The sequence below is a fragment of the Podarcis erhardii genome (genome assembly GCF_964252035.2).
Source record: "Podarcis erhardii genome assembly, chromosome: 3".
NCBI classification, from domain to species: domain Eukaryota; kingdom Metazoa; phylum Chordata; class Lepidosauria; order Squamata; family Lacertidae; genus Podarcis; species Podarcis erhardii.
Window position 1 is genome coordinate 37293287 of NC_138507.1, and position 15151 is coordinate 37308437.

Consider the following 15151-nt stretch of genomic DNA (forward strand, 5'->3'; position numbering starts at 1 on the left):
CCGCGCTGGTGTTGGCCAGCCTTGCGCACCCGGGGGATCTCCCCCCGGGAGCGCAAGGCTTGCGGGCGGCAGCTGGCAGCGCGGAGCACGGGGCACCCTTCGGAGGACGCCCCGTGCTCCGCGCTGGTGTTGGCCAGCCTTGCGCACCCGGGGGATCTCCCCCCAGGAGTGCAAGGCTTGCGGGCAGCAGCTGGCAGCGCGGAGCACGGGGCGCCCTTCGGAGGATGCCCCGTGCTCCGCGCTCGTGTTGGCAAGCCTTGCGCACCCGGGGGGCGCATGGGGCGCCCTGAAACAGAGGGTTCCCCATGCTGCGGACTGTAGCCTGCCGCCGGACGTGCGGGGCGCCCTGAAGCAGAGCGCCCCTCGCGCCAGGCAGACATGGGCCAGCCCCACAAGCTCGGGGGACAGCGGGGAGGCGCAGCACCGCCATCCCACTGTTCCCCGACCTGGTTTTTTGGGGGGAAATAAAGGAAATTTTTTTTTCCTTTATTTCCCCCCTCAAAAAAGTAGGTGCGTCCTATGGGACGGAGCGTCCTATGGGACGAAAAATACGGTACTTACTATTTCATAATAAAGTAATTATAATTATAAGATTACTTTCCCAAAAAAGGTTGGGAAACACTGTTCTAGGTCATATAGGAAGCATCTAATCCATTCCAAACACCCTCTGAAGGATAATGGCACGCATGCTATCTGATTTCCCTAATTGTATTTCACTGGAAGAAAGGGTGGGGGAGGTTCCAGGTTTCTGAATCATGTGAAGTATTTTTAAAACTTCTTTAAATCTGGAGTCATGTCTGCAAGCTAAAAACCCATTAGCACACTGCAGAAGAGTTTTTTAAATGGCCCTGAGCCCCAGAGGCTACAGAGCTGAAGCTTATCACGTTAGTGAGGCTTAAAATGTGGAGCTGGGCTAGGTTACAGATTCTGAAGGCTAAACCAGTGAAGCTCATAACTCCTATTATTTTTGGTATAGAGCTCTGTTCATGTAGGATCGAGAGCTGTGAATCATCTGAAAACAACATTTGGAGCCTCACTCAGTATACAAACACTGAGCATAGTACAGTACAGCCTCTAGTTTGTAACCACTTTTTCTCCGTTGAGATATGAAATCATATTTTCTTTTTTTTAAATGAAATAATTTTAGACTTTCCTGCATGCACAATCCTTCAAATATGGTTCCCCTACCTTTTAAAATCTGATGAAGTTTTTTAGGTGATTTTTTTTTCAACAAGAAAGAAAGATTAGTGTTTTTCCTTTAGATGCAATATGAATACCAGTATATAGCTCATCTGCTTATAAGCTAAAACCTATTACGATTGTAACCAAATTACCATACAATCTACATAAATATTTCTCTTTTCTATTCAGATTTCCATTACAATTACACTCCAATTGCACCTGTTGTCCATTGTGATGATTCTGATACCCCTGTCTTGGAATAAGACAGCCACCTTTGCAAGCAGAGTGGTTGATGTCTCTTGTAGAACATGCTAAAATCAGTTTGTTCTGAGGAAACAAAATACTCATTTTTCTAAACTTTATTTGAATACAGATGGGATATATGAAAAGCAAGATCTGATGAGGAGCAGTGGGGAATTGCCCAAATTGTAATAAAAATTTACTAGACAAATATAATATTTTATGTTACAGATAGGTAGCCGTGTTGGTCTGCCATAGTCAAAACAAAACAAATTCCTTCCAGTAGCACCTTAAAGACCAACTAAGTCAGTTCTTGGTATGAGCTTTCGTGTGCATGCACACTTCTTCAGATACACTGAAACAGAAGTTTCCAGACCATTCTATATAGTGAGAAGGTGGGGAGGGGTATTACTCAGAAGGGTGGTGGGAATGGGTGATTGGCAGATAGCTGTGATGAGCCTGTTGACGACTCTTAACGACTGCAATAGGTCTTACAATAGGTCTTCTGTTTCAGTGTATCTGAAGAAGTGTGCATGCACACGAAAGCTCATACCAAGAACTGACTTAGTTGGTCTTTAAGGTTATAATATTTTATGTTAAACATTATTTTTTTTTAAAGTTACTTAGGTGGTGGTGGTGATGATGATAACAACATCCCTCGTACCTACGGGACCGCCTCTCCTGGTATGCCCCACAGAGAAACCTACGGTCTGCAAATAATAACATCCTCAAGGTCCCAGGCCTCAGAGAGGTTAGGCTGGCCTCAACTAGAGCCAGGGCCTTCTCGGCTGCGGCTCCAATCTGGTGGAACGCTCTGTCACAAGAGACTAGGGCCCTGCGGGACCTGACATCCTTCCGCAGGGCCTGCAAGACAGAGTTGTTCCACCAGGCCTTTGGTCAGGGCGCAGCCTGACTCCCTCCTCTGGCAACCTGCTTAGAATCTTGCTTAATCAGTTGCCATTAATTTGATTTTAATTGATTTTTATAATGTAATATTTTTAGAATGTGTGAATATCTGATGGTTTGATTGTTGATTGTTGTTAGCCGCCCTGAGCCCGGCTTCGGCTGGGGAGGGCGGGATATAAATAAAATTTATTATTATTATTATTATTAAAATTAAAAATAAATTCCAAATGGCCATCAGTATGTTCTCAATACAGCAAATCAGTGAAACACATGATGGATCTGTGAGGGCAGAAATGGTTTGTAGCAAGTACCTTTGCTGAATTAGTTGGTTGAGTATTTGTCCGACTGTTGTTGGACTGTAATGTTTTCTACCTGCAGCTGTCCAAGTCTCTCTCTCTCCCACCCACCTCCACCCCCGTCGCCATATTTTTGCCAAGGCTTTTAGGAAACAAAATATTGTGTGGAAATCTGTAATGAGCAGAACAAAACCACCTTTCATATCACCTAGGTATAAAAGTGTACGTTTTCTTGTACCGTTGCTGAGACCAAGGTGACAATTCTGGGCATACCAGATTCAACTGCCTCGACACTGATATGATGTGATATCATCAGCACAGTGTGCAAATTAGGCCACCGTATTTGCAAACATATTATGGTTGGGTCTATAGCAGGCATGTCCAGCAGGCAGATTGCTATCTACCGGTAGATCACTGGACGTCTGTGGTAGATCACAGTAGATCGTATGACGCTTGGTGATTCCCCCCCCCCCCGCCCAAAGCTTTGGTTCCCCTAAAGAAAGCTCAACAACTTTGCCTGTCAATAACAATGGGTAGATCACAGCGAGTATTTTTGTGAGTAGATCATAGACTCTTGGGAGTTGGACATGCCTTGTCTACAGTATCAACATTGGCTTTCAGTTGAGTAGTGCTTCTCAATGCTGCCCATGTGGGTAGGTTTCTAATGGCTGTGTATTTTTCTGAATCTCCTCAGCAGGAGTCATATTGCATTCAATTGGAGTATTGGTGGTTTCATACATTTCTGGATTCAAAACACCTTCAGAGTCAATTTGTCACATCTGAGCCATCCATACTGTTCACTACTGTAGTATTCCCATAACATGTGGTGTCCTGAAATTGATTGTGACATCCAAATATCCAGGTTATGTCATTCAGCTTATGAGTCTGTGATACATCTTGGTTTTGTTCTTGTTTTGAAGTTAGGGTGTAGGAAAATTAGGAGCAGGGTGGATTTGCTGGAGGTGGCTCTCCGAGATTTGTGTTTACTGCACAAATTGAAATTGAAGGTTGGCACCAGGCTATGCAGCTTATCTGGAAGTAAACCCCAAGGACTGCTAGAGCATGAAGTTCTCCCTGGGGCTGTCTTGTATGGCACCTTGAGGTTCATTGCATGAGGCAACTGAAAAATACAGTAAATACATTATAAATGGTGCTGCTGCAACTGCCAAACCCATACATTTCCCTGAAGAGTCTGCCCACACATTGCTGCAGTAGAAACAATTTTAACATTCAATACACATGGGACTACCAAATATAGACACAACAGTCCCCACTGCAAATACAACTGATGCTTTAAACCTGCTGCATTTTTATTCTTGTATTGAATATCTGGTTTTTCAGATGTTTAGTTTAATTTTAATGGGTTATATCCAACCTAGGCTCACTGGAATCAGTAGAACATCTCTCAGTCGTTATTAAGTTTTAATGTTGATTTAAGTAGGGCCTGATTGCAACTAATTAGTTCTGGATATGACCCAGATCCTCTATATGTTGAGGATCGCATTGAGAAAGTTGTTCTGGAATGGCATTGATCCTTTAAAAAATTTAAAAACAACATTTGAGCAAGCTGAAATACAGCTTACACATGACTGTGAATAAGCAGTATACAAAATGTAGAAAATAAAAATAAATGTAAGAGTTCCTTGTGCCTTTATCCTTATTCTGAGTAGCAGACAGCAAATCTTGATTCTCATTTGAATTTGCATTCAGATATCCTGCGTTGGCACTGACTTGCAGCTGGGTTTTATTAGCTGCTCGCTGTTCTTTTGTTGTTCTTCTCCAGGGCACTTGTTTGTTGTCTGAATTTTTTTCCACATTGTAAGTGCTGTGCCTTAATGTGTTGCTGCTGACAATGTCAGCAAGAAGGATTATTCTTTTCGGTCCTTGGAGCTTCAGCTTTCCATGAGTATCATGCCTCTGTTTGTTGAATCCTCAGCGCAAACACAAAAGGCTAAGATTTCAGAGTCCTGGTTTAAGGTGGCATTAAAGACATCATCACCCACCCAAGGAGGACAGAGGTTCACGCCAACCTCACGGCCACTGATCATCAAATTATTTGTAACGTGACAGGTGATGGTAGGTGTCAGCTGGAAGAAGAGATGTCTTGCCATAAATGCCAAACATCTCTCACTTCACTCTCAGGAAATGCAACTTGGATCATCTTTCTCTTCCTGGAAGACATTCAGCGAGCTAGAGGCCCCATTGATACTTGTAAATACGGAAGTTAATCACAAACTCTAATTTGGTCTCATTCAGTGTGGAAGAATTAGTGTTCATAAGATTTAAAAATAGCAGCTTTTTTCCATCAGTGCTTTTTAAAGCAAAACCCAAAAGGTAAATAAAGATTGCCTTACTAAATCTGATATGGGTACCTCTTACTACTGCTTCTCAAAAATAGCACTGCAACCAAGTCTGCCTATAGTTCAATGATTACTGTCTTCAGTTTATTGATAGCTAGCTATAAAAGCATAGAACACTTAGGAAAGCTAGAAGAAAGAGTCACAGGACTAGAAAAGCTTGAAAGCCAACATAGTTCAGCACCCATTCCTGAAGCAGGGCTCTCCACAGATTAACTCAATACAGTTGTTGTCATGGTGTACAATGGGTGTGTGGTGCTTTCTGCACCACCAGATATAGCAACCAATCAGACCCATCCACTGATTGCCATGTTTCAAAAAGCATTGAGCCTACAAATTGACCCCACTCCCACACATCTTCCTGACTAACTCAGTCTGCCTCTGATGCTCTGCTTTCCATTGTGCAGTTTGCAGGACAGTGACTCAGGTCTGTATCATGCCACTGACCTAACTTTTAAAGAGCTGTTCATAGAGTAACGCTGAGTTGAAACCTGCAACTTCTATTTTGTGTTCTTTTGAGAAATGCTAGCATAAGCTTTGATTCTCCCCCCCCTCCTTTGCACTTCTTTCTTCCTTCCTCTTTGAGGGTAATATATAGGCCAGTTCCAGGGCTCCCACTGGCGACGTCCGTAATGAAAAGTGTGGTTCGCTAAAGCTTGAGGCAAAGAACCGAGTCTCTCTTATTGGTATCTGTAACTGAACTCCAATTCTCTAGGCACCGAGCACAGAATGACAAATCTAATAATATACCTAAGAGAAATGTATGCGATTCTGCTCTTTTATGTACCAGTGACACTGTGGTGCAAGCTCAGCACCTGCTATTGTATTTTGAAGTTTGATACATATTTGTTCTTAAAGAAAGTGGCTGCTCTAAATTCTGCTGGGAATGTGAACATTTAGGAAAAAACCATGGCCCTCACCCCATTCTTTCAAAGTTGCAAAACAGAAATAGTATGAGGTATAGGAAATAAAAAGAATTGTTCTTTTCATGGCTGTGATAAATCTGTGGAGGATAAGTCAACAACAAGAACAACATTTAACACTTGTATATCATCTCCAAAGTGTTTCACGTGCACTTTCTAGTGTTAATCCTTATATCAACACTGTTTGGTGAGTCAGTACAATTATCCTTCATAATGGTGGTGGTGGTGATTGAGACTGAAGGAGTAGTTTTACAAAGGGTACCTACAGAGTTCATTCAAGTTACAAGATTTGAACTGGGGACTTTTGGATTCGTTGCATGCTCTCTAGCCCCTGTGACACATCAGCACATCAGTCTTATTGATGACCATTAATCATCATTGCAAGAGATGAAGCATCCGTATTTTGGGACAGTACATAGCTGAGAGTACCAGATGTTGAGAGCAGATGACAGAGGACGTTCATCACCATCATGCCTTGCTTGTCAAGTTACCATCAGCTACTGCTGGAAACAGAATGCCATTCTGTGGCTGTCCTTTTGTTTGTATGACCCATTAATAGATGAAGGCCTGTATCTTATGAAAACCATATCAGAACTGATTCCCAGGCCAAGTTGTCCCGGAACATTATAATTAGGAGAGCCACACAATGCACTTGCATTCCAAGCATATTTACTTGGAAGTGTTTACAGAGCTACCTATCCCAGCACCACTGGCAAATTACAGTTCCCATTATTCTTTGGGGAATATGTGCTTTAAACATGCTTTAAATGAATGGGCGTGTGTATGCAGTTTAGCTGACAGCCTCTCATCATCTGTCAAGGATGGCGGTGGTCCTGGACACCACTGGTTTCTTCCTGTTCAACTTTCATAAACAGAGGTTTTCCAAAATGGCAGCTGTTCTGTTTGTTTATGTGAATTAGACTAAGCTGGTAGTGTGCTTTGGTCATTATCCTGGCACTGAAATGGAAATTTTTCACTCCCTTTAGAAAATACGGAGTTGGCAGAAATGCATTTTCCTCTCAGTCTTATGTTCATGATCAAATCCAAGAGATGGCTCTCAGAATCAACAGACCTGAGAGTATAAATTGATTCATCACTCTTTCTTTTGGGGGGGGGGGCAGTCATAAAGGAGAGACAATTTCCCTCCCTGTTCATTGCTAATTACTTAATTGAAGGGCAAGTCAGTGTAAAATTCTGTTTATAACCTGAGAGTATTAAGCCAACATGTTGAATAGCTGCTGTATGCCAAAGCCCTAATCAGTGTAGGTAATTTTTTGGTCTCTAAAGAGGGAGTGTGTGCCAAGGCAAAAGTAAATTTTCAGCCAGTTAATTGGTGTCCAGTAAAGCAACAGTCATTTATGATTGTCTCGGAGGATACGCCTTATATTTCATTTTCCTAGCCAGATGGTACACGCTACAGCAGTACCAGTGAGGGCATGGTTAATTGGAAAATTGGCATGCTTTAGGGTGATTAGCTCATTTGTATCAAAAATCTCGGCCATCAACCATCTCCATGCATCTCCACTGCCTTGATATACAAGTGTTTCCATACAGTATCTCATCCTTTGCCTTCTAGGATAGTACTGGAAAACATAACAACGTGAGACAAGCTTGCTCAAGAGCCCATCTGGTCCAGCATCCTATTCTCACCGTGGCTGACCAGATGCTCATGGGAACTCATGAGTGCAACAATAGTCTGCCTACTGGGTCTGGGAGAGGTCAGCTTTTCAACATCGCGGTGTATCACCAGCCAGACATTGTTATATAGTGATATATTGCGATGTTGAAAATCAGAGGAACAAGCTGCATTGGTCCTGAGGTGCTAGGGTGAAACTGCCCCAGCTCCCTTGGCAGGAGTGGCACCAGTTTCACCCTGGCGCCTGATACAGCCTGTTCCTCCCACTGGGCACTGGCAGTGCAAAGACTCCCTCCGCTGCCAGCACCTGGAGCACAGAGGGAACAATGAGCCACATCAGCCATTCTTCCTGCTGGATGCTGGCAGTGGAGGGAGTCCCTCTGCTGCCAGCACCCAGCATGCAAAAGGAGTCAGGTGAAGGAGCCATCATACTCTGGCTCCCAAACTGGTCCTGGGCGATGTATAGAAACATTGCCCAAACTTAATGCCCACCTGCAGCTCCTAGCAACTAGCACCTAGTGGCATAATATCTCACCCAGAGAACCTTCCATAACCATTTAGTGTTAGTGTACCCCATCTGTTAACTGTTCTCTGATAGCTTAGATGAAGATGTGAAGATCCAAGATCTTAATTGAAAATAATATTTTAATAGGTAAAAGCATGCAATGATGAAACCCAAAATTACAATTTACTATGTATATGGCTCACACAGTTATTTTGCTGATCCTTAGTTAGAATGAAACAGTGAGAATTTTAAAAATAAAAAATGGCAGAGCAGAATCAGCAGTGGGGGAAAGCCCTGTTGTGTTTCTCTTGAACCAGGCACTGTCAAGAGACATGGGAGGAGTAAAGTGAGTGAGAGCCCTGCTTTAGACCATAGTGATATACCCCTTATAATCCACACACACACTTACAAAGCCATGAGGAGCACAGGAAGCTTGTAAGATATGGAGCTGGGCAACCACACTTCTTTTGTTTCACATTTTTTTCCTAAACGTTTCTTGCTTTTTATTGTTCTTCTGTGCGTTACTGTGCTGGAGTTCCTTAATGAGATGTAATATTCAGCTTGAATTTATGTTCCACTCCATTAACTCTTTCCTCCCCCTGCTTGAATTCTGTCTGTACTAATCAAGATTTTTGTGAAAGTTTGTTCAGCAATTCTTCGATAAATGTGCCCTCCTTACAGGCTAATAGAGGTTAAAACACTGCAGCAGAGAGAAAATGATATCTTACAGAAGGTTGTTTATGTTATACGGCATTTATTGGACCATTAACACTTTGATCTGCTTTCTGCTGTATCAAACCTGCACAATTTGTGACCCATGAAGCCATATGCCACCTGCCAGCTATGTGTGGCCACCCAGGAGAAGCTCTATAAACTTCCAGGTTCTGCTGCTTACCTAGCACATAGACAAATTCATGGGGGATAATGCTGTCAATGATTACTACTAGCTACAATGACTATGCTCTACTTCTGCTGTCAAATGTGGTATGCCTTTGAATGACAGATGCTCAGAATCACAGGTGGAGAGGATGCTGTGGTACTCAGGTTCTGTTTCTGAGTTTTCCACGGGCATCTGGTTGGCCTCTCAGAACAGAGAACTGGACTAGGTGGGCACTTGGCTTGATCTAGCAAGTTCTTGTTATGTTCTTAGAAAACAAAGAGTTCCGCCCAGCACCTGGCAGGTCACAGTACATGACTACTACTAGCCGCATTTGGCTTGGCAGTAGGGATGGAGGAGAAATTCGTTTCCATATACATTTAAGGCCAAATCTATCAGTTTTGCATTTTCTGAAGCAATATGCAAGCAAAAACACTGCTGTCCTTCAAAATTCATGCTTATCTGAATTTTGCAGTGTAGGTTCACCAGCCAACCAGTGTTTATAAAAATACACATGTTAGGGGAAACTGTGCAGGAAATGAAGAAATAATGGCGAAAATAACATGCACAAATGCATTGCTTTCAAAAATGTGTACATCCGTCAAAGCTGCATGTTAAAATGTTTTCATTAGGAGAAATTTGCACTGAAATTCTGAAGGATTTTCAGGAGAATTTTATTTCAAGTCACAAATTGCTGCAAAATGTGGAGGATGAATTTAAGATGGGCGGGGGGACTGAGAAACTGAGAGAACTGTGACAGATCTCTCCATCCCTGGCAGTATTGCTGGTCTGCAGTTGCTTGGTTAGCGTTTCCAGTTTCCACCTTGCTGTTCATTTATTTGCATCCATGCATGGGTCCTCATCAAAGTTGAATTAAAGCAGCAGCAGCAGCAGCAAAGAAGTCTGGATGTCTGCTTTCCTTCCAGCAACCATGATAGGATTTTTTTTGGTTGGTTGGGGAAAATGGCATTATATCACTTTCATAATTCTAACGTACATGATGTCTGGTGATGATGTCTGAAAGGAAGCAACTTCTTGCAGCTACAGGACAAACAATATTAGTACCCTCAGTAACAGTCAAGGGTTTGGTTTTTGTGTGGTTTTTTAGATAGATAGATAGATAGATAGATAGATAGATAGAGAGAGAGAGAGAGAGAGAGAGAGACATCCACGCAGCAGTAGTCAGGCCAAGCAGTTTATATGGGATGGAGTAGTCTTAGAGGGGAGTGGTTTTTAGTGTTCCCAAAACTTGAAAGAAATTATTATTATTTTCCTGTCATTAACTTGTTTTATAAATAATTTGTTAGAAAACATGTTTGTCTGTCTTGAATTTAAAAAGCTACATTTTTTTTTTTAGGTTGCATTCAAAGATCATTTGGGGTGAAATTCATCCCTGGGCAGAAGGCCAGCGAACGGCCTGCGTATCAAATAGCGCTTAAGCTGTGCGTAGCTCTTGTGCTACTGCACTGGGCCGAATGCTAAATGTCTGATCATAAATGTGCTGCGCGTATGGGCAGCTTGCCAAAATATTTGCCCGGTGAAAGATAAGAGCCCCTCTCTGCAGGGTGTGGTGAAGGAGCAACAGACAGGAACTGCTGCCAGCAGACATGACTGAGTATGTGAGCTTCCTGCTTTTGGCCTTCAGCGAACATTTCACAAGCCCTTCTCTAAACTGGGAAAGGAAAGAAGCAGCTTCATACATCGTTTCAGCACTTCTGGAATAGCCCCCCTTTAAGCAGATGTAGGGACGCGGGTGGCGCTGTGGGTAAAACCGCAGTGCCTAGGACTTGCCGATCGTATGGTCAGCGGTTCGAATCCCCGCAGCGGGGTGAGCTCCCGTCGTTCGGTCCCAGCTCCTGCCCACCTAGCAGTTCAAAAGCACCCTTAAGTGCAAGTAGATAAATAGGTACCGCTTTATAGTGGGAAGGTAAACGGCGTTCCGTGTGCTGCGCTGGTGCAGGCTCACCAGAGCAGCTTCGTCACGCTGGCCACGTGACCCGGAAGTGTCCTCGGATGGCGCCGGCTCCCGGCCTCTAGAGTGAGATGAGCGCACAACCCTAGAGTCGGACACGACTGGCCTTCGGGCAGGGGTACCTTTACCTTTACCTTTAAGCAGATAGCCTTGGGTACATTCAGAGCCTTCGGATAATTAACGGATGACACAGAATGGATCTCTGCTTACACAGGAGTTACTTAGTGCCATGAGGTTATAGCGCTAGTCAAGTGTGCTTGTTCATGTACGCATCATGTGATCCAAGTTGCATCTGCTGGCCTTTTCATAGTTGCATTGAACCTTCACTTGTATACCCAAATACATTTAGGCTTCCTCTGTGTGTCATCTGGCTCGCTCCATGCTTTACGGCAGGCGTGGCCAAACTTGGCCCTCCAGCTGTTTTGGGACTACAACTCCCATCATCCTTATCTAACAGGGCCAATGGTCAGGGATGATCGAAACTGTAGTCCCAAAACAGCTGGAAGGCCAAGTTTGGCCATGCCTGCTTTAGGATGATGAATCCCATACAGGACCCAACATGCATTCAGGTATTGGCTTGGTACAAATGCAACTCTTAAGGCAGTACAGTCTCTTGAAGACCATACAGTTGCATGAGTATCCATGAGGACATCATTGGGAGAGGTGTATTTTAACTTACATTTGTTTTCATCTTTTCACCCAGTTATCATTTCTCTCTCTCTCCCCTCGTCTCTTCATGTAGGAAAGTGTTTCCAAATGGGATTCCAGAGGAGTATTTCTTAACAGCCACATTCCGTGTTAGGCGAAACAGCAAAAGAGAACGATGGTATTTGCTGCAAATTTTAGATCAGCACAACATGCCACAGGTTAGAACAAATGGTCTTTTGCCTTCCCAAGTGTCAGGTGATAGATACAGCTTTGTAGGAAAGCAGATATTTTCCTCTCTGGGATCAGAGTATATTCAAGATGTTTTTGCTGTTATGGCTATATATAGAATCAGTAACTGTTCTGTAATACAGCACTGGCATGGTAAGTGTGTAAGCTGCCACCCAGGATTGCTGTGAAACTGAAATTCTCTTTTGGGTTGTGGTGGAATAGAGACGTAACAAACGAAAAGCAAATTAAACAATAAAGGGTTTAGAACTGATGCTTGATGATGAAGCTGCATGGGAGACTTTTTTTAATGTCCAAGGGTGGGATCCAAAAGAGTCTCTTGCACAAGTAGAAGACACATCCAGCTGTGTACAGGGAGTAGTAATTTTTACCTGTATCTGCCAGCAGTCGCTCCCACACTATATCCAGTGCCATTCTGGGGAATCCTTGATCCTCAGGAATGGCTGTATGTGTGTGGGTGCACAAATGCACAAGAGACTGCAATGGGAATGAGGAAGCCCCACTAGCCAAACAGAATTCCTCTTGTGATTCTCTGCATCCTACTAACATATAATGAGGAGTGAACTTTTAGTCCGTTCTTTGCTATTTTGCATTTTCATTGTTTCAGACCGCTTCTAATTTGACTCTGCTTTTTTTCAGGTTTACATCACCGTTGACGGTACGAAAAAAATTGTAGAGTACATTGCACAGTCCACCCAGGGGGGCTCATTGCACTACACCTTTAGAAGTCGGGAAATCCACCCTGTTTTTGATCGGCAATGGCACAAGCTTGGCGTTAGCGTGCACTCAAGGATCATTTCTCTCTATGTGGATTGCAGCTTAATTGAGCAAAGGGAGATTGATGAGAATACTACTACAGACTTTCAAGGGAAGATTCTTATTGCTACCCATTCTTTAGATGGCAAGCCTGTAGATGTAAGTTGGGTTGACCGTTAAAGTATATTTCAGTGATATAAAAATGCGTGATCAAAACGTATTTATCCCTACAAAAGAAAAGCTTTGCAAGTTATTAATGTTATGTACTGGGACCCTTTGAAATAAGAAACCTGATTCTTAAGAGATCAAACAGTAGTAGCCAATGAGGTCATGGAATGGAGATAGTTACCTGCCCTCCTGGCAGGTGAATCCCTGCTCCTTATTGGGAGGCGTGAAGTGGTGGCAAAGTCAGTGCAGTGCGAACATGACAGTGCAGGCAGTCTAGTGCTCCTGTTGGTGCATTTGCACCATGCTGTCCTCCTTGCCACTTTACTCCTTCCTCTCTCCATCCTAGTACACAGCAGCGACTCACCTGCTGGAAGGTCAGGTAAAGATCGCCGCCACACCATGCCAGCTGCTACTGTCAAACGGGTGCCACAATTTAACATACCAGGTTCCATATAGGCACATTATCATTTTTCTAGAGTGCCTTTCCTCTTGCCAGTGCAGGATAGGCAGTGGGATGGACTGCACTGCATGTAACTCAAAGCGTTCCGGAAAACTGGTTAGGAACAACTTTTGGGCATCTTTTTGACCATTCTGAGAAAGGGGATGCTGGACTGGGTAGGCTTTTGGTCTGATCAAGCACGGTTCTTTTTATGGTCTTAGTCTATTGTTGTATATACATTACTAGCTTAAGACGCAGCTAAGTCATTCTATTTCTATTTCTAACTTTGGATTGAAGCTGGTTTGGGGAGAAATGCACCAAGACGCGTTTTTTTTTGGGGGGGGGGAATATGACAGGATACATACAGGTTAGCTATGGGTTGTGTACACTGCTTTCCCAAAGCAGCAGTGGGGGTGCACTGGATGTGGAGTAAATGGGTGTGTGTACATGGCCTAATAGAAAGGACACAAAAGGGAAAAAGGGGTGTAGAGCTGAAAAGAAAACATTTAATGAGCTGCTTCACATGTCACACTAAGCCGTAGTTCATTTTGAACCGTGCTTCCCACTCCTCGTGTGGCTTCCTTCCACCCCCACGATTGCTATGTCTGCCACAAACAAACTATGGTTTAGGCTGTCATGGTATGTTTATTTCAAATACACCAAGGGCTCATGTACTTCCACTTGCCCCATGCCTAGAAAGCGTGGGTCTGGGCGATTTCCCACTTCTCCTGGGCTTTCTAGGCATGGGTCCAAGCCATTTTGCCTTTGGCTTGCTGCTTTCCCCCAGACGACTCACTATTTAGCACTAAATCAGAGCAAATGTCAATCTGGAGCAAACCCAACTGACATTTGCTCTGATTCAGTGCTAAAGATCAGGTTTTCCCTGAGGAAAGCAGCAGGGCAAATGGAAGTGTTGGTGAGGCCTGAGAGTGGTGATCCGGAAATAAACTTAAGAGTAAACATTGGTTTGTTTCTGGCTTATTGCTTGTGGTTTATTTGAAACAAAACAAACCACAATCTGGGTTTGTATGACATGACAAACTATACTATGGCTTGTTTGTGCCACACGTGCAGGAGAGAGCTACATAGGGATGGCAGGACATTCACATAATCCATGGCTTTAAAGTGACTTACTGTTACGTGTGAACCAGCTCTGTAGGATGTAGAAAGCATTTAAATTACACATTTTAAATTTTACATTGCCTCAGCTGTGGAATATGCAAAAGTGACTTTAATATCAGCTGTGAGTCACCTCCAAGTAAGATTTCATTTTTTTTAATCTGTAGTAAGAGAGTACTACTACCTATTTCCACATTCCCTTTATTCCCTCAGTCCTATTCTTTTGTTCATGCATGACCACCGACTCCTTTCCATCTGTTTTTAGACTGTATAAATGTCTCACAATTCTCATGCATAGACTTTGCTCTGCAGCATGCAAACTCTTGCGTAATGTGCAACTTTTGCAAAAAAACCACATATCTGGCCCACTCTGAAGCATAAAACAGACTGCCTGCCTTGTGCCCCCCTTGCAAAAGGGATACCTTTTTCCTGTTTACTTATGTCCTCCACCCTGTAATTCTGGAAACTTCCCCCTCCCAACTCTGGGATTGTCATTTGCTAATTACTCTGAGCTCAGGGCGGGGTCTCCCCACTCTGTGTCCTACAGAGAGCCTTTTGCCTTTGTTGACGGCTTTCTTGATGGGTTAATGTCTTTGTTTCATAATGGCCCATCCCCAAGCAATTCCCTGGTCAGGAAAACAAGTCCAGCCTGTATTCTTACGCTGCTAAATCCATTGTTTAAACTCCAACATTTATTTTGAGCAGTTGAGGGGGCAAGAATATATATGAAGGTTTCATTTCATAACTTTATTGTGCTGCAGTAGGACATGTCTTGTCCTCTCAGTTCTGCCAAACGTCAGCCATGCCAAGAATCCTGGAACCTCCTGTGCTCCGTCCAGCATCATTTCTGTGGCTATGAGAAGCTGATTTAGCTGACCCTG

The 15151-nt window shown here is 43.5% G+C and overlaps 1 protein-coding gene and 1 long non-coding RNA gene across 6 annotated transcripts in view; both read left to right on the forward strand.

Moving 5' to 3' along the window:
* Positions 1-15151, forward strand: part of COL19A1 (collagen type XIX alpha 1 chain) — a 183852-nt gene that overhangs the window by 44103 nt on the left and 124598 nt on the right. For all 5 annotated transcript variants that reach the window (XM_081856878.1, XM_081856874.1, XM_081856876.1 and 2 more), the window contains exons 5-6: positions 11637-11760; positions 12428-12703. In XM_081856878.1, the coding sequence (XP_081713004.1) occupies positions 11637-11760; positions 12428-12703 (400 nt within the window). The remainder of the gene's footprint in view (positions 1-11636; positions 11761-12427; positions 12704-15151) is intronic.
* LOC309339524 lies at positions 10667-11030 on the forward strand. Its single transcript, XR_014155442.1, has 2 exons — positions 10667-10698; positions 10897-11030. It is a non-coding gene; the product is annotated as an uncharacterized lncRNA (long non-coding RNA).